General features: G+C 40.8%; 1 protein-coding gene across 2 annotated transcripts in view; it reads left to right on the top strand.

The window, feature by feature from the left end:
- The window catches only part of LEKR1 (leucine, glutamate and lysine rich 1), a 298,468-nt gene that overhangs the window by 48,698 nt on the left and 230,229 nt on the right, over positions 1 to 19,541 (top strand). For both annotated transcript variants that reach the window (XM_046002022.1, XM_046002020.1), the window contains one exon: positions 13,376 to 13,553. Coding sequence is in view for 1 of the 2 variants with exons in the window: in XM_046002020.1 (XP_045857976.1) it covers positions 13,548 to 13,553 (6 nt within the window). In the remaining variant the exon portion in view is untranslated. The remainder of the gene's footprint in view (positions 1 to 13,375; positions 13,554 to 19,541) is intronic.

Here is a 19,541-nt window from a genome sequence, read left to right as displayed (position 1 = left end):
AGTTAACTTCTGTCCTTCCTAGTGGGGGTGGGGGATGACACCTTAGCAAATTTTCATCTCGCTTTTAGGCAAATACAGGGACGTTGGAGAGCTTCGTTCTCATCTGTTTCTTAATCAATTGCCTTCAGCTCAAAATAATCCTTAGGGACGTTGAAGTGGCATATTTTGGGGTGACATAATCTGCTACCCACCACTTAACAGAGGATAAATCAGTCAGGAAAACAAACAAAAAACACATTAAGAATTTCAATAGAGACAATGTAATACAGGGAATTAGTTAACCAGCTCTTAGAGAGAACTGAAAATACAAAAAGGGAACACTGAGGTTTCATAGAGATAGTAACTTAAGGAAGCAAAACCACCTTCTAGTCTGAGCAAACAAAGAAGACATTGGGGTTATCAGAATTCAGAAGCTTGGAGAAGGATGATACACAGAGGGGATCCCGGGCCGCTGGTGCTGGTGTTTCCAAGGAAGGTGGGGCAAAGTTGGCTCTGGGTACGCCAAAAGAAACTGGGAATGGGGAACAAGGGCTATTGTCAGGACGGAAGGTCATTGCTGTGTGACATTACAGGAAAAGCGAGCAAATCAGAAAGCACAGGTCCCTTCGACTTCCTTCTGCCTTCTGGGCTCCCTTTAGCACCCCCTATTGACGAAACCAAAAGGAATTCTGCTGACAAAAGAAAAAGGTGGTTCACATCATATCAACCCCAACCTCACGAAAGAGGGAAGAGGAAAGTGGGTTGAGAGCCGCCAGAGAATAGCCTCATCTCCCATCTCCGGGTTCAGAGTATAAATCCGATCAAGTGAGGAAGCTGGCTTACAGAGAGGGCACTGCAGGCGGAAAGAAATCCCGGGTGCTAAGGCGTGATGCTGTCACAGGGCTTGGTGCTCTTGGGAGTTCAAGTGCCGATACCCGTGCAGCTGGAACGCCAAACACATTGGGAAAGTCTTGAGCAGTGCAACTGGAGGGATTGAAAGGAACCACGTGGCTGAAAGGGCAGGGACTCCGGGGCTAAAGAGCAAAGCCAGATAATAAAGTATCTTCTGCTGTATTTTTCCCTTTCAGTTGTCCTGTGTGTGTGTGTGTGTGTGTGTGTGTGTGTGTGTGTGTGTTTTACCCTCACAGTCATTAAGAATAACCTTGAATCTGAGGGTTTTTTTGTCCCAGGGAAGGGGAGTATTTGATATAGCCCAGAACAAATAGGTCATTGCCTACATTTTTGAATTTCAAAATAGTTTTTTTTTTTTTTTAAAGTCCCTGGGGAAACAAGATAGCCTGAGGACAAGCCCTTTTGATTTGCAGAAGTATGGCTTTTTGAAACGGAAAAAGATTGACTCAACACTCCAAAAGCCAAGAAACCAGACTTTATTCTAAGGAGCCATGGAGTAGGGAATAGAGTAGGGATATACAGGGTAGGACGGAAGGGAAGGCACTTTGCTGTTCCACAGGACAAAAGAAAAGCCCTCAGCAGCAGAGGGGAGCCACCAACCACAATGTCAGATTCCAGCGTTCCTGCTGTGTTCATTCCTCACCCCCCATGTCTGGGAAAGACCTGGGCAGGGCGGGGGGAGTGTGTGTGTGTGAACCTCCAGAGACATTTAACTCTAAGACCCAGAACAAAAAGTCTATTCCTCCATCCTCCAGCTACAGCCTGTTCAGCCCGCTGGGTGGAGAAACCTGGTGTTAGCCTGGGGCCACAATGGTATCTTAGGATGCACCTGGGAAAGTATATCCCCCAACAGTGGAATGAATGGTTTTGTTTTCGAGCTTTACAAAATGGTATACTCCAGGTGAGGAACTCAAGTTTTCCATATTATTTCATGTAGCTGCAGTTCATTCATTTGCATTTAAATACAGTGAATTGTGAGAATATTCTCTGATTTGGTAATCCATTTCCTGGTCAACAGTCTGACTCTTCCCAACACTGTGAACATGGCATCTGTTTCATTAGGGGCGGAGCTGCTAGGCTATAAGATATGTGACTGTTCAATTTTATAAGGTAATGCGAAGTTTTCCAAGTTAGTTATACCAGTTTGAATTCTCAGCAGTATTTTTTTTTAAATTTTTTATTTATTTCTTATTTTTTTATAAACATAGAATGTATTTTTATCCCCAGGTGTACAGGTCTGTGAATCGCCAGGTTTACACACTTCACAGCACTCACCATAGCACATACCCTCCCCAATGTCCATAACCCCCCTCCCCCTCTCCCAACCCCACCTCCCCCCAGCAACACCCAGTTTGTTTTGTGAGATTAAGAGTCACTTATGGTTTGTCTCCCTCCCAATCCCATCTTGTTTCAATTATTCTTCTTCTATCCCCCTAACCCCCCATGTTGCATCTCCACGTCCTCATATCAGGGAGCTCATATGATAGTTGTCTTTCTCTGATTGACTTATTTCACTAAGCATGATACCCTCCAGTTCCATCCACGTTGTCGCAAATGGCAAGATTTGATTTCTTTTGATGGCTGCATAGTATTCCATTGTGTATATATACCACATCTTCTTTATCCATTCATCTGTTGATGGACATCTAGGTTCTTTCCATAGTTTGGCTATTGTAGACATTGCTGCTCTAAACATTCGGGTGCACGTGCCCCTTCGGATCACTACGTTTGTATCTTTAGGGTAAATACCCAGTAGTGCAATTGCTGGGTCATAGGGTAGTTCTATTTTCAACATTTTGAGGAACCTCCATGCTGTTTTCCAGAGTGGTTGCACCAGCTTGCATTCCCACCAACAGTGTAGGAGGGTTCCCCTTTCTCCACATCCTCACCAGCATCTGTCATTTCCTGACTTGTTAATTTTAGCCATTCTGACTGGTGTGAGGTGATATCTCATTGTGGTTTTGATTTGTATTTCCCTGATGCCGAGTGATGTGGAGCACTTTTTCATGTGTCTGTTGGCCATATGGATGTCTTCTTTACAGAAATGTCTGTTCATGTCCTCTGCCCATTTCTTGATTGGATTGTTTGTGCTTTGGGTGTTGAGTTTGCTAAGTTCCTTATAGACTTTGGATACTAGCCCTTTATCTGATATGCCGTTTGCAAATATCTTCTCCCATTCTGTCAGTTGTCTTTTGGTTTTGTTAACTGTTTCCTTTGCTGTGCAAAAGCTTTTGATCTTGATGAAATCCCAATAGTTCATTTTTGCCCTTGCTTCCCTTACCTCTGGCGATGTTCCTAGGAAGATGTTGCTGCAGCTGAGGTCGAAGTGGTTGCTGCCTGTGTTCGCCTCAAGGATTTTGATGGATTCCTTTCTTACATTGAGGTCCTTCGTCCATTTTGAGTCTATTTTCGTGTGTGGTGTAAGGAAGTGGTCCAATTTCATTTTTCTGCATGTGGCTGTCCAATTTTCCCAGCACCATTTATTGAAGAGGCTGTCTTTTTTCCATTGGACGTTCTTTCCTGCTTTGTCGAAGATTAGTTGACCATAGAGTTGAAGGTCTATTTCTGGGCTCTCTATTCTGTTCCATTGATCTATGTGTCTGTTTTTGTGCCAGTACCATGCTGTCTTGATGATGACAGCTTTGTAATAGAGCTTGAAGTCCGGAATTGTGATGCCACCAACTGTGGCTTTCTTTTTCAATATTCCTTTGGCTATTCGAGGTCTTTTCTCGTTCCATATAAATTTTAGGATTATTTGTTCCATTTCCTTGAAAAAAAAAGAATGGTATTTTGATAGGGATTGCATGAAATGTGTAGATTGCTTTAGGTAGCATAGACATTTTCACAATATTTATTCTTCCAATCCAGGAGCATGGAACATTTTTCCATTTCTTTGTGTCTTCCTCAATTTCTTTCATGAGTACTTTATAGTTTTCTGCATATAGATTCTTAGCCTCTTTGGTTAGGTTTATTCCTAGGTATCTTATAGTTTTGGGTGCAATTGTAAATGGGATTGACTCCTTAATTTCTCTTTCTTCTGTCTTGTTGTTGGTGTAGAGAAATGCAACTGATTTCTGTGCATTGATTTTATATCCTGACACTTTACTGAATTCCTGTACAAGTTCTAGCAGTTTTGGAGTGGAGTCTTTTGGGTTTTCCACATATAGTATTATATCATCTGCGAAGGGTGATAGTTTGACTTCTTCTTTGCCAATTTGGATTGCTTTAATTTCTTTTTGTTGTCTGATTGTCTCAGCAGTATTTTTAAGATTTCTGTTGACTACATCCTTTCCACCACCTAGTATTATCTGACTTCTTAATTTTGTCACTCTAGTGAATGCAAAATATTATCCTATTATCATCTTAATTTCCATTTTCTTTTCTTAAAAGATTTTATTTATTTATTTGACATAGAGAGAGAGAGACAGCTGGAAAGGGAACACAAGCTGGGGGAGTGGGAGAGGGAGAATCAGGCTTCCCGCAGAGCAGGGAGGGACGCGGGGCTCAATCCCAGGACCAGGGGTTCATGACCTGAGCTGAAGGCGGATGAGACGCTCCACGACTAAGCCACCGAGGCGCCCCTAATTTCCATTTTCTTAAGGATTAAAAAGGTCAAATATCTTTTTTTTTAAAGATTTTATTTATTTATTTGACAGAGATCACAAATAGGCAGAGAGGTAGGCAGAGAGAGACAGGGGGAAGCAGGCTCCCCACTGAGCAGAGACAGGGGGCTCAATCCCAGGATCCTGAGATCATGGCCCAAGCTGAAGGCAGAGGCTTTAACCCACTGAGCCACCCAGGCACCCCCAAAAAGGTCAAATATATTTTTATGTGTCTATTTGTCTTTAGGGAATTCTGTTCTGTGAAATTTCTTTTGTTGTTGTTGTTTTTGTTTTGCCTTCACTATCAAGTCCCTTGCCTTTTAATATTGATGGGTAGGAGATCTGTAGATATTCTGGATTCAAATCCTTTGTTAGTTATAGTTCTTGCAAATATCCCTATCTTGGTTTGTGATATGAGTTTTTACTTTCCTAATAGTGTCTTTTGAGAAACAGATGTTCTTAATTGATCAGACTTTGCTTTAGTGGTTAAAACTTTATGTCTCATATTTAAGAAATTCTTCTCTACTCAGAGGTGATAAAATTTTCTCTTAAACGTTTTAAAATTGGGTCATTTATTTTACATTCTCAATCCACCTATAAATTGGTATTTCAGAATGGTATGACAGAGGGGTTGAATTTTATGCTTTTTACATGGATAATCAATGATTCCATTTACTGAATAATCTGCCATGCACAGATATATGTGTCCACATTTCAATGTTCTGTAACCACTTTGGATTTTTAAGAAGTCCTGATATCCGAAATGAATAAACTCATTGGCCTGTGAGAGTAATTTGGCCGTTCTTGACCCTTTGATTTTCTACATGCTTTTTAGAATCAGTTTGTCAGTTTTTAAGAAATAGTCTATTAGGATTTTTACTGGAATTGCATTAAATCCATTCCTTCTCAACCCACTCCTTTCTGACTTCAATCTCTAGGACTCCACTGCAGTGATTTGCCAAAATCACTGAAACTCGCCATATTACCACATGGAGTGGATTTGTCTTCATCCTCACTTTACTTGACCCAATAACTGTATTCAACACGGATAAGAACTCTTTCCTTTTTTTTGAATCAGCTTATGCTCTGTGTTTCGGAAACATTGCACTGTCCTGATTTCCTTCCCAAATTAATGAACTCTTCTCAATTTTTATAGCTGGCTTTTTGCATTGGCCCAACATCTAAAAGCTGGAGTGTCATGGGGCCTGGTAGTCAATTCTCCCTTCTTACTTCTCTTCTGGTCCGATGGCTTTAAATGTTACTATATGCTGATATAGAACTGACCTGAGCTTGAGACTCATGGATCCAATTGCATAACTGACATTTCCAATTAAACTCCAAATAGGTATTGTAAACTAAATGTACATGAAAAAGGACTCCTAAATCTGATCCTATCCCAGTCAAAGTAAATACCTCCATCATCCACCCAGTTGCTTCACCCAAAAAAACAAGGATCCTAATCATTCTAGGTTCCTCTTGCCCTCATCCTCTGTATCTAATCCATCAGTAAATTTGTAAGTGCTACTTCTGGAATACATTTCGAAACCATCTACTTTACTCTATCATCCCAGTCTAAGTCACCATCCTCTTTTGTTTTCACTACTACAGGAGCCCACTAATGGGTCTCTTTCTTTCTCTTCTTGTCTCACCATAATTTGCTCTTCCCCTAGCAATGAGAGTAACTTAATAGGGCAAGACACATGCTGCCTTTGGTGAAAATCTTCCAAAGTCTTCTTGTTGCACTTAAAATAAAATCCAAACTCCTCACCGTGGCCTACAAGTCCCTACAAAGCTGACTCCTGCCTTCCCCTTAGGTCCCTACTGGCTCATTTCATTCCCACTGGCCTCCTTTAGTTTCCTCAAATACACAAAACTCTTTTCCACCTCGGAGCTTTTGCGTCTGTTGTAGCTGAAGCCTTCAGCTCAGTGCACGGCTCTTACCACCTCGTCTTCTGTCTGCCTACATATCATCAGAGGAGCCTTCTCCGACCCTAAAAAGTCAGGAATTATCTTATTTACGTATTGGTTTATGTATTTATTCCTGACTAGAATTAAGTTCTTTGAGGCCTGTGGCCTTGTCTGTCCTGTTCATCCTTATATCTGTAGTACTTGGGACAATCCTTGGCATGTGGGAGATATTCAATAAATATTTACTGAATGGAGAAAACCTTCTCTCAGAGGGAGTGTGTGGTGTGATAGGGAAGAGGATAGACAACTGAGGCTTATAGAGCATTTAACTTTTTTTTCTTTCAACCACTAGGTTAAAAAAAAAAAAAAGGTAGGCAAATGGACTTGGTATAGAAAGGAACAGAGAAAAATGAAAACAACTGATGTACTGGGGTGTAAGTGTTAATGGTATTTCCTTTCTTCTATTATTGTTGCTATGCTATTTGTGTAATAAATCCAGATTTGAAGAGAAAATTAACTTCTTTGGGTTCATACAGTCTTATAATGAAATGGGTTGCAGTCAGCTTATGAAACCAGTATATATCTATGATTTTTGGAAGAAGAAATGAAACCTATTGGAAGGTGTTCATCTGGATATGCTCTTTCACCTTGTCTGATGATCTAATTTCTGCCCCCCATACTGAACTCACACACTTGTTTTAAAATCCAAAATACTGCCTTATGGTAAGAACACAGTTCTTTAACTCAGATGTTTCATGTCTAATCTATTTTGGAGAAGGACAGGTTTAAACGATTGTCTTTTATCTCAGTTTTAACTATTATCTTGGGTTTTAGTTGGATATATAACTAAAAATGTACCATAACATAACATTCTGTCCAACAATTAGAATATACTGGAAAAGTCATAAATGATGGTAAATACATACTTATATATTACTTACTTATTTAACGAATCCATACATAGTGCCTTTTTTTTTTTAAAGATTTTTATTTGTTTATTTATTTGACAGACAGAGATCACAGGTAGGCAGAGAGGCAGGCAGAGAGAGAGGAGGAAGCAGGCTCCCTGTTGAGCAGAGAGCCCGATGCGGGGCTCCATCCCAGGACCCCGGGACCTCAACCCGAGCCGAAGGCAGAGGCTTTAACCCACTAAGCCACCCAGGCGCCCCTACATAGTGCTTTCTATGTGCCAGGCACTGTTCTAAGGTCTTTAAATAGGAAACCATTTGATCCCATTCTTATAAAAACTTTTTGACATATGTACTATTATTATCCCCATTTTATATATGAGGAAGATGATACACAGAGAGATTAAATAGCATTCCCAAGGCTTACAGAGCTAGTAGTCAATGCCAAAGCTGAGATTAAAATCCAGGCAGTTTCTCGCTACTGGATGTTCCCGTGATTAAACTTGGTTATGTAAATGAAACGTTTTCTTCGTCCAATTGCAATAATTTCCACATGCTTGCCACATGCCTGTTCTTTTGAATAGTTGCTTGTTCTGAAACATCATGAGAAGAACCAGTGCCAGGGATAGCTACTGAAGTATCATTTAACACCATGGGTTCTGAAGGATATCATTAATACTCCCATGGTCAGAGCCACCGTTGGCCATTTTGTAGCCTGTGCAGAAGACCATTCCCAGGCCATGACCCGTAAAGACTGTATATGACTGGCACATCTTAGAGTTGTTTGGGTCTAACTATCTGCAGTGACCTTGCGAGTGGCCTACAGATTTATTAGCTTTCTCAGAGAAAGACTTCCAACTGGAAGACCCTTCTCTCTACATGGTCCATTTTTAGTTTCCACCCATCAAAATTTATTGTTAAGAGAATGTATTAAAATGCCAGTCGGTGTACTGGATACTTGTCATGTCTCTTCCATTTTGAGTTCACTAGAAAGAAAAAAATGCTTACATGTTCAAATATGTCTCCATATATGGAGATAAAAAAACCTAGAGATAGGTTTTTTTTTTTTTTTTTTTTTTAACTCTGTGTGAAATGTTATGATTTTAAATGCCTTTCTGGGTTCTTTCAGAGATGGCAACAAAGCTAAGCCAAGATTCTATGAAAGGCCACATTCATTCCTTAGTTCATCTGCCTTTATTATTTTTTTTATTTTTTATTTTTTTAAGATTTTATTTATTTGTCAGAGAGAGACAGAGAGAGAGAAAGATCACAAGTAGGCAGAGAGGTAGGCAGAGGCAGAGGGAGAAGCAGGCTCCCTGCCGAGCAAGGAGCGAGATACAGGACTCGATCCCAGGACGCTAGGATCATGACCTGAGCCAAAGGCAGCCGCTTAACCAACTGAGCCACCCAGGCGTCCCGTTCATCTGCCTTTAGATAATTTTGAGAACAACCTATGAAATTCTCAATTTAGTTGATTGGGAATTAGCTGATTCGGTACTCCTGGTCCTCTGGGTTTAACCTCAAAACGTAGATCATTCCTAGAATGATCGGAACGGGACAAGTCAGGGTACAGGGGACCTGTGGGGTCCTGTGGTCTGATTTTTCCCTAGATAAAGAGCCTGAGGCTCAGAGAGTTGATTGTAGATCATGTGCACACAGCTGGCTGGTTACAGGAATGACACTGGAATCCCAAATTCCAAAGTCCTACTTTTTTTTTTTTCTGTTACAGCTCTTTATATCCTGTACTCCTGTAGAAAACACAGACTCTGCCTTGTGTGAATACCTTAAACCACCATGCCCCAACTTTGCTATTTGCCCTTGTCCATATTCAGTCGGACAATGAGTAGAGTCCTTTGAGCATTAAGTGTGATCTATACCATCTTTAGGAAGAAAAGTCCATTCCTAGCTCACAAATATAGACTGGTGGTTTGTTAGTCATGACTCAGGAGTTGGGGCTCCACCACTAATTATATGGGTTAATTAACTAGTCAATTAACTTTTATGGGCTTTCCCCAATTATGAAATAAGAGTGTTGGATGGTGGCCTGCTGTGTATTCTCCAGCTCTTATATTCCATGTTTCTGTGAGCTCTACTTGTGAGTCCCCATTATCTTGTCTTTAAGGTGCATTTGGAACATGTAACACTCCTTTTAGGTCTTGATTAAGTGAGGTCATGTGTTTTAATAACCTCGTCAATTTTGCTACCTTATTTTTCCCATGTTGCTTTTAGTACTTAGGACCCTAACACTCTAATATTCTGTTCTTTTCTTCCAAATTACCACTAAATATACAGTGACCTGTATATTTAGTATTCTGCTCTGGCTAGTCTAGCCTCACTTTCTGCTTTTGTTGGGAAAGGATTATTGCTAAAATGAGCAGAAAAGGAAATTTCTCAGGTGGATTCTTCAGAGTCCCAGGGATCTGCCAAGGGTTGCCGTGGTTAGGACTTCATCACAGCTTTAACCAGAGGTTGGTGTCTGGTCCACAGGGAACTCATGGGGTGCCTGGTTTGAGAGCTGAACCCTAAACAGATGCTTAGGACTAGACACTTCCCAACAGACTCAAAGAGACTCTCTCTCTTAGAGCCTTGAATCAGAAGCAATGAGGTCATAGAAGCCATGAAGTGGAGGAACAGTTCCTCAGAAAGGAAGGAAAATGAATGGAGATAGTAGCTGAGTCACAGTAATAGTGGGCTCACTAGAGCAGGAATAAATAAACAAGCCCGAGGCAATGACCAGATGACCTCCTGACCAGAGCTCTTGTATCCTTAGGGCATCAGAAGCTCTTGTGGCATGCCGTACCATGTTCTAATTCTCTGTGAGACCTGGCCAGCTAAAAGCTGCTTCTCATAGCCAGAGTTCCCCCACTATCTTTCCAATAATCTGAAGAATCCCGGGTAGTCCTCTGTACCTGGCCACTTGAAAGAGCCTAAACAACATGGTGTCTTTGTCAAAGTGTCCACATGCTGCCCAGGGCCATCATACAGCAAGCGCTCGGCAGGGTTGGTTGAATGCCACGTTGAGATGTACAGAATGACTTTGGAAGTGACTGTGTCCATGTAGGCTGGTGAGAGAGTAGTTCTGGACAAGGTTCAAGGTGTATCCAAAGCTCTCCGAAAACATGTGGGCTGAAGCACAGTGAATGAAGTCTTGCGAGTAGGTGAAGCAAGAAGTGGTTTATGAAGCAAGATGACCACCCAAAGTAATCTTCCCTCCAGTTTGCCCACACAACCTGAACTTGATGCTGGGAGAGTAACTTCTGCAGTGGAAGTCACTCTGTCTGCAAGCACCCACTTACAAAGTACTTCTGTTCAGAAAGAGGATTAACACATAAAGCTGGTATCAGTATTTCCCACCTCAGGGTGCATTCATTCAGAAAACCCCCTCTTTTGTAGTCTGTTGTCTTCAGGGGCTGAAGAAATGGGAGTTTTGGTGGTCACAGGAGGTAGAAAGGGGACATTTTCAGAGCATGGAGCACTGCTGAAGGAAAGTATGGTGACCATGTGGACAAAATAAATTCTGGCTAGTCTTGGTAAGAGAAACAGTTGGGACAAAGCCAGATGTCAAATACCTCCAGGCCTCACTTTAGATGAACCCAATGACCACATATAATACAAAAAGACAATCTTCAAGGATGTATGTTGTAGGACAAAGATTACAGGCCTTTGAATTAGAAGATCTGAGCTCTGAGTCTGTTCTCTACAGCTTGTTTATGGTGCATATAACTTGCGGTTTCTGGGCCTCAGTTTCCCAATCTATAAAATGGGATGTAATAATAATAATAATAACATATAGTTCTTCAGAGGGAGGTGGCAAGGATCAACAGAGAGGATGGAAGTCAAATGACTAAAAATTGCAGACTGCATCTGTTGCTAAGTAGTTCACCAGTAGTAGCTGAAGGAGAGGGAATAATTTAAGAATGGCTTTAGCTGAGGGTAGACCCTTCCTGTTGCTAAGTCTCCACCCTTAGTCCCCACTCAGGCTGGGCCTTAGAAGAAGTATGTGGATTGGCTTTTCTCCAGCCCCATACTGCTGTGGTAGTTACTCATCCCTTGGAAACATTTTTTTCTCATCCTTTTCTCAGTAGCAATCACTTCCTTATTCCTTACTGATCTTGCTTTTCTGTAATTAGTTCTGAAATTGACCTTAATAGTAGCCCATTAGATTATCACCTTGTCCTCTTATTTTTCTTTTGTAAATGTCTTCTAACAGGTAAGTATGACAGGAAGCTTTGGTTACAAACTACCAAAAAACTTGAGTCAAGCTAGTTTAAGCAGTATAGGGAACTTAATGGTTTATGTTACTAAATGGTCCAGAGACAGATCTTCAGGCAAAGCTTGATCCAGCAATAAAACAGTAACAGGTTTTTTGTTTTTTTGTTGTTTTTTTTTTTGTTGTTTTTTTTTTTTTTACCTTCTCTATCCTGCCTTCTGGGGTTTTTGCCTTTTTTAGGCAAATGGGTTAGTCCCCATTATGACCCTAAGGTGACTGCCAACTGTTTCAGTGGTCTTGTCCATCAGGAAAAAAGTGATTAATGTTTTCCCAGCAAAAGCCTCAAGATTGACTTTGATTGGATAAACTTAGTTCACAGGCCTCTGCACTGAAATCTCTGTGGCTAGGAGAGATAATGCGTTGAATAGCTTAACCTAAGTCACATCCTCTGCTCCTGGGGCTGAAGTAGATTAAGTTCTTCCAGAGTGTCACGGATCCCAAAATAGTTTCTGGACTGATAAGAAAGTGAACTGGGAAAAATAGATGTTGAGGAGGATACTAACCAAAGACCCCTGTAACATGTTAGAAAAAGAGGCCGTCCTTCTATGAAAAGCTGCAGCGGCCATATACTGAACGTTTTTTTTCATCTGAGAACTTGAGAACAAGCTGTTTAACCAAATTTGATGTGTCCAGTGTAATATGGATTTACTTTCATCAATAGGCATGAAAAACAATCATTAACCTTTGAATTTTAGGAGTGTATAAAGCACTGACTTCCAGCCTTCAGAGCTCTCACGAGGGAGGCTTTTCGTTGATGCATTTTGGCCATTTTCAACATGCTCTAAATTGAAACAGAGAATGTTATTTTTTTTTCCCCCTCCTAGTGTAAAATCGAATAAGCTGTAGCACCCTGCAGGAAGTCAGTCTAGCCACAGCAAATCTGTACTTGTTTTTGTGAGAGAGGATGGGAAGAATGAATATTTGCCCTGTGGCATCAATTTCCTGTTTAATGTTCTCCAAAAGGCATTTGGAAAATGCCCAGGATCACAGATGTACATAAATACCATACATAACTGGTTTTCGTGAGTAGTAAAAGAGTCTGTAAAATTATGACAGGGCTGGCTTCCCCTCACCTGCTGGCAGTTGGTGAATCACTCTACCTTTAACTTGGTGATTTGGAGAATGGATTGTTCCAGAGTGTGGCACTGGAAGGAGAAGTTGTGTAGAAATGGCATGGTGCTCTGCTTCTTAGCTCAAGTTCTTACTCATTCAAGGTTACTTGCATCCCAAAGTTTGCTGGTGCCTGCTGGAGGTTGCCTGCAGGTCGCCTGTGAGGAGAATATACATACCAGCATGGTTTTCTAAATGAATGAGCAAACAAACAAAAAATAACACCCCAAAACAGAAACACATCTGTAGGTTTGCAGACAGAAATTTGTTTTCAAACCACAGAAAAACATGCACATACCACATAGCATCTCTCAAGGTGTGGGCAGACATGTTCTCATTTCTGTAGATCACATAGCCCAGACCACTCGCACACCATTTTTGGACATCTTCTCTGAAAGGTCATGGCGTGGTTGGAGAACCAAACTCTTTTGTTTTTTTTCAGCAACTAACATCTAGGGCTACTACATGAATTAAGAACTTGACATAGAAAAGAAGATTCAGACTCAAGAACCCATGCTCTTCTCTTCTGAGCCACTTCCCCACATAACACAAGAAAAGAAATAATAGTTACAACCTGTAACACCTACTAAGGTGGTTAAGAAGGAACGTGTAAGAAAGGCCTTTATATGCCTCAGAGCTAATCTTCATAACACCCCACAATTTGTCTATATCTCCCTATCTTATAGATGAAGAAACTGAACTTAGAGAAGATAAATATAGCCCAAGGCCACCCAAGAAGCTCTTGGAGCCAACAATTGAACCCATATCTGGCTGGTCCATGCTCTTTTTTTCAAACTGAGAAATTATTAATTTAGGATGCATGATAGGCTCGGAAGAGCCACAAGAGCCTAGAACAGAATGCAGGTATGTAAATATGTTCATGTGTACTTTTTTTTCTCCTCTGGGGAGAGGGTCTAAAACTTTCATCAGAGTTATTAGCTGTATTTCTAGAGCCTGGCACAGGGTGGAATACAGTAGAAAAATCATAAATAGTGGTTCAATGAACAATATGGGTCCATGACACAGAAGAGGATCAGTACCACTGATTTTATTACATGCCTCTGTATCACTCTAGCTTGTCCTAATATCTGTCCTAATATCAAAGGATTCGAACTTCCAGTACAGCTGGATTTGTTTGGGGGACATAAATGCCTTCTTTTAAAAAGTTAAAAATACGTAATTTAGTTGAGAATTCATTGGAAACTATTTGGTAGTTATATAAAAATATTAAAAAATTTTCAATTGTATTGCCTAAGGAGACTTAAAAAATTTTTTTTTTATTTTAAGATTTTATTTATTTATTTGACACAGAGAGAGACATAGAGAGAGAGCATAAGCAGGGGCAGTGGGAGAGGGAGAAGCAGGCTTCCCACTGAGCAGAGAGCCCTATGTGGAGCTTGATCCCTGGACCCTGCGATCATGACCTGAGCTGAAGGTAGACACTTAACAACTGAGCTACCCAGGTGCCCCAAGAGATGCTTTTTCTTAAGTAGAGCACAGTAACGCAAAGGACTGGAAACTGGACCACTAAAGAAAAGAAATACAACGTGAGCTACAAATGCAAGTCACACATTTTAATTTTAGTCTTCCTAATAGCCACATTAAAAAAGAATTTTTTTGAAAAAGCAGGTAAAATTCATTTTAATCATATATTTTAACTCCGTATGTTCCAAATGGTCTCATTTCGACCTGCAAGACATATTGGAAGTTGTTAATGGGATATTTTACATTCTTTTTTCCACCCTGAGTCTTGGAAATTGAGTGTGTAATTTCACACTTCCTTCGGACTGGCTTTATTGCTTCTGCTCAGGGCCGAGCTGGCTCCTTGCGGCTCTGTGGGGTGATGCACATGGAGACTCGGGTGTTTGAAAGAGGGCGACATGGTGAAACCTGGAGGAGAGTGAGAAGAGAGTAGCAGGCTTGGGCATGTGGGGAGACACCTTGATAATCCAAGACCCAGTGACGGTGGGTTAGGCCGCCAGCTCACATTGCCACAATTGCAGCTTTGCAGGTGATTATTAAGACAGGCTCTAGAAAACAGTGGAAAAGTCAGCATTTCAGCAGCACTTCTCCCATACCCGCAGTAACCTTCTTTTCTTGTAACGGACGTGCAAACCTAGGGCACACATTCAGTGGAAGATGTGATGCAGAGTGACTAAAGTTACGCCCAGTAATTATAATAATTTTGTTCTTTTAACCACACCTAGAGCAAAGAATCTGGGTTTTATAGCGTGAGGCTTAGGCCTTCTCTGGCCCCCTGGGGGAGAAAAGCAGAGCAGAGGTCCTGGATTTGCATTCCTCCTTTGACAGATACAGGAAGGAGGCTGCCCAGTGCCTAAGGTCATAGACAGCAAGAACAGACAAAGCCATAAAAGAGCCCAGGAAACTCTGCACCCAGTCCAGGCTTCCTGCGGTCCTTTCTGTACTTCCTGAGGCCATACCAAGACTTTTCCCCAGGGTGTTGTCCTGCCTTCCTCTCTGGCCTGCCTCCTCCACATCCTGAGATTGAACACACTTAAAACACCTTCTGCTGCTAGGCGGAGTGGCGTTGTGATCTGCAAACATGGCTAGAAATATCTCATTGATGGAAAGGATCTTACAAAATTACATTTTTTCTAAATGTTTTAGTTATTCAAAATGACAAGCGTATGACTGTTGTTCTCCCTAAGATACTGCTAATTTGGGAGCTCAAGGTTTAGTTAGCATGGGTGCCACGCCTAGATTGCCAAAAATTGAGGAGTTACCTGAATCCATACAGCATGGTTTCCTTCTCTCCCTGGGTCTTCAGTTAAAAGCATTTTCTTTAGGCAAATGGTAGAGGCTGTTTTAAATTTTAAAGGAAAAAAAATTCAGCAACATACGTGAAGGCATATGCCACTGGAAGATGGAGATACTTTTATTTGGGAACTTCAGTAGCCACTAATTCAGTAGCAACTAATAAACTATAAAACATTGACCAAATAAGTTCAGATTGTCAGAATAGAATGAAATTCCTTCCGGGTGAGGTGCCCACGTGTTGGATAAACTCCACTACCGTGTTCTCCCCACTGCTATTACAACCACCAGCAATATGCTCCTTCCATTAACCCTCAGGTTGTCTGGGAAAGGACAGGGAAACAACGTCTTATGGGGAATTTCCCCTGCACTCAGGCCCTGTCCTCTCACAGTTACTGGGTCATGGGATGGTATAAACTGGAAAGCGCAGCATTTGTAAACTCTTCCACAATCTCAACAATTTCTCGCTCCTCTATAACGATGTCAAGTTATTTGCTGAGGTAGACATAGTCATCAACTGGCCTAATAGAAGTGTTGAAGAAAGCAACTAACTAGGTGGGTGAAAATACAAGTCAGAGATGGCTGTGACCGAGCACCCTTGGGGAGTAATGAGACAGGAATTCCTAGGACTTAATTCATAAAGGAGAGCCTTAGAGTGTGGAGGAGTGCGGGGGTAGGCGATGACTCATGTTTCTGCACAGGGTGCAGCCTCAAAATAGTGATGCTTATCCTACAAAATGTGTATGAAAACCAGTCTCAGAATTGCAGTCACTACTCATGGGTAATTGTTGACTCCACTTTCGAAGATTAATTTCTAAGATTGCTTTTGTAAACGAAGAGTGCTCTGCTCAGTCATTTTATGAGCAGAAACAGTTAGGAGGTGTCTCCTCAACATGTGTGGTCTAGAGCAAGATTCTTAATTGCCTGAGCCTCTGTGGTTTTCTCTGCAAAATGGGGGTAATGCCATGTAAATTAGAAAATACATAATTCATTACATAGGGGAACTTTGACACACAATGTAGGAGAGACAATAATGTAGAATTTGTTTACACAAGAGGATGCTTGCCTTATCTCTATTAATCTCCCCTTCGTCCCCAGGAAATAGATATTATTTTCACCCCCATTTTATAAATGAGGAAACTGAGGTTTAGCGAGGTTAAGATCACACAACTTGCAGAGAGACCTCTAATTTATTTCTCACTGTTGTGCACAACTATATTTCTTTAATATGTAAACTGTGTTATTTGTAATGGTTTAGACCCCAATGGAAGATAAAAATCATTCAAACCCAAGATACAAATACATAGAGAAAATTCACTAATCTGGAAAACTGGGCCATTTCAAAGGATATGTGACTGTATTACTTTCAAGTACATACAGTAACCAGAAAAAAATGACTAGTAAGTGCTGGCAGTTCAGGCCCAGATTCAGTAGATAAAGATGATTAACATATCTAAGAAGTTCTGGTCTGGCCTACACTTTGAATAGAGTGTTTTAAAAATAAAAGAAATCTCGGTTGCCTGGGTGACTCAGTTGGTTAAGCCTCTGCCTTTGGCTCAGGTAATGGTCCCAGGGTCCTGGGATCCAGCCCCGCATCAGGGAGCCTCCTTCTCTCTCTGCCTCTGCCTGCTTGTGCGCTCCCTCTCTCTCTGACAAATAAATAAAATTTTTTTTAAAAAAATGAAAGCAATCTCGAGTGTTGAACAACAAATTATTTTCTTTGGTGAGTAAATGCTTCCTTTCAAATATTATTTATACTCTTCATTTACTAAGTAAGTCAGTTTTTCTCACAGAGAGTACAAAAGTACACTTTCACCTCAGTTCCTGCATGCATTATAAGAAACTTAGAGATTATAGCTGTCTAAAGTAAATGTTAAAATATTTTAATCAGGTTAATGTATTTGCCCTTTAATTCTTTAGAATATAATGTTCCAAATAAATGTAAATTTTGAAATGTTTTTCAAGTATTACAGTAATCCAAACTTCATAAAAAATATTTATTCTAGTATTAATATGAATGGCATAATATCAGCTGTGTCCTCTGTTAAAGTAGACAGTTTTTGAGGAATGCAATCTTTCCTCATATGAAATATTTATGTCATTTATGAGTACTCTTTATGGTAGAAAATGGAAAAATGAAGAAGAAAGTGTTCAGACTGTAGTCTTTGACAACAGTTTACAGGATCTGCCCTGGGTTATAGACCTGGGACTTTCATTCATTTTGCATAACCTGGGTGTGGAAGCTTAGCTATTGGTGTTAATCCATGGAAAATACTTCAGGGTGATGCATTCTCCTTACATGTTAACAAAATGTTGCAAAAGGAATAATGGGATTTATTAAATATGGTAGTCTTGAACCATGCCAAATGGTGTTTGGTGTTTGGAATACAGCAAATGTAGTTATTGGTATTGTAATAATAAGGGTCTCCACAAGTTCCAGCTGTTGAACATACGATCAATACTTAGGAGTACAAATAATAATATTTTTCCATCTCCAGAGTACATTCTGCTCTTGATATGCCTGCATAACTACCACAAACCATTAGTGGGAGTTACACACAGAGTAAAGAGACTGAGGAACTACATCTCTTTTCTGCTGCCCAAATGAAACTTCATCTGGTTATTATCTGTCCAGAGTTAAATTTTCTATATCACACAAACTCTGTCACTATTTGAATTCCACTTTGATGGGAGTCTTTCTTATAAAAGCCAATTGAACAATACATTTTTAATTGGGTGGAATCTGGTTTTGCTGCATATTTGTGTGTAGCTAAATTAATGTTCAACAAATGACTTTTAAACAATGTCTAGCACTGTAACCTGCAAAGGCAGAAGAAAAGCACCAGACATTGCCCTTCCAGAAATTAAGTCTGGCTAGAGAGAGAAGATATATTTATCCAGAATCATGAATATGTAGAGTTAGAAGGGTTCCAGAAAGGATACAGTCTTGGGTTATATATTCAAATTCTAACAGAGAACTGACATAAACAAGTGAAGTGTCCAGGCTACTTCACCATGGCACATCAGAGGGTCCCCACCCCATGTTAAAGACAATTGTTGGGGCGCCTGTGTGACTCAGTTGGTTGAGTGTCCGAATCTTGGTTTCAGCTCAGGTGGTGATCTCGTGGGTTGTGAGATGGAGTCTAGCATCAGGCTATACACTCAGCCAGAAGTCTGAAGATTCTCTCCCTCTGTCCCTCACCCCACTTACATGCACTCATGTTCTCTCTCTCAAATATATATTAAAAATAAAGACAATTGCTTTCCTTCTCAGTGGATTTTAAAAATATATATATTTTTACCTATTTGAGAGAGAGAGAGAGCATGTGACCGTGATCAGGGGAGAGGGGCAGAGGGAGAGAGAGAAGCAGACTCCCTGCTGAGCAGGGAACCCCATGTGGGACTTGATCCCAGGACCCTTGGCTCATGATCTGAGCTGAAGGCAGACACTTTAGCCGCCGAGCCACCTAGGCATCCTTTCTCAGTGGATTTGTCACCATGCAGAAATGTATGGTCTCTGGGTGTTTCAGTCTTTTGAGTAGCTGCCTTTGGCTCAGGTCATGGTCCTGGAGTCCTGGGATCTCGTCCCCCATCAGGCTTCCTGCTCAGCGAGGAGCCTGCTTCTTCCTTTCCCTTTGCCCCTCCCCTGCTCGTGTTCTCTCTCATGCTCTTTCTCTCAAATAAATAAATAAAATCTTTAAAAAAGAAAGAAAGAAAGAAATGTAGGTCTCTTGTTGCCTGTTCTATTGATTTTTTTTTTTCCAGAGGGGGTAGAATTTCAAGCTTTCCAAAAATTTCCCAATTTTTAAACATTGCTAACTAATTTGAGTTTCACTAAGGCCAAATGAAACACATCTGTGGGCCTTATTCAACCCAAGGGCTGGCATTTTGCAACCTATGGTCTAGACTAACTGTTCCATAATGTGCAGATGTGGGAAATGGCCCCTCTGCAGTCTGGAATTGTTCTCCAGGACTCTGAGTCCAAAGCTTTTGTCACTAAACTACACCTTCTGTCAACAAGAAAACAATTAGATGACTCAGAAAGAAAAAAAATGTAGTTATAAAGCAATATGTTAA

The sequence above is a fragment of the Meles meles genome, chromosome 4 (assembly GCF_922984935.1).
Source record: "Meles meles chromosome 4, mMelMel3.1 paternal haplotype, whole genome shotgun sequence".
NCBI lineage: Eukaryota > Metazoa > Chordata > Mammalia > Carnivora > Mustelidae > Meles > Meles meles.
The sequence above is the reverse complement of the archived record's forward strand: the minus strand, read 5'-3'. Positions and strand labels throughout refer to the sequence as shown.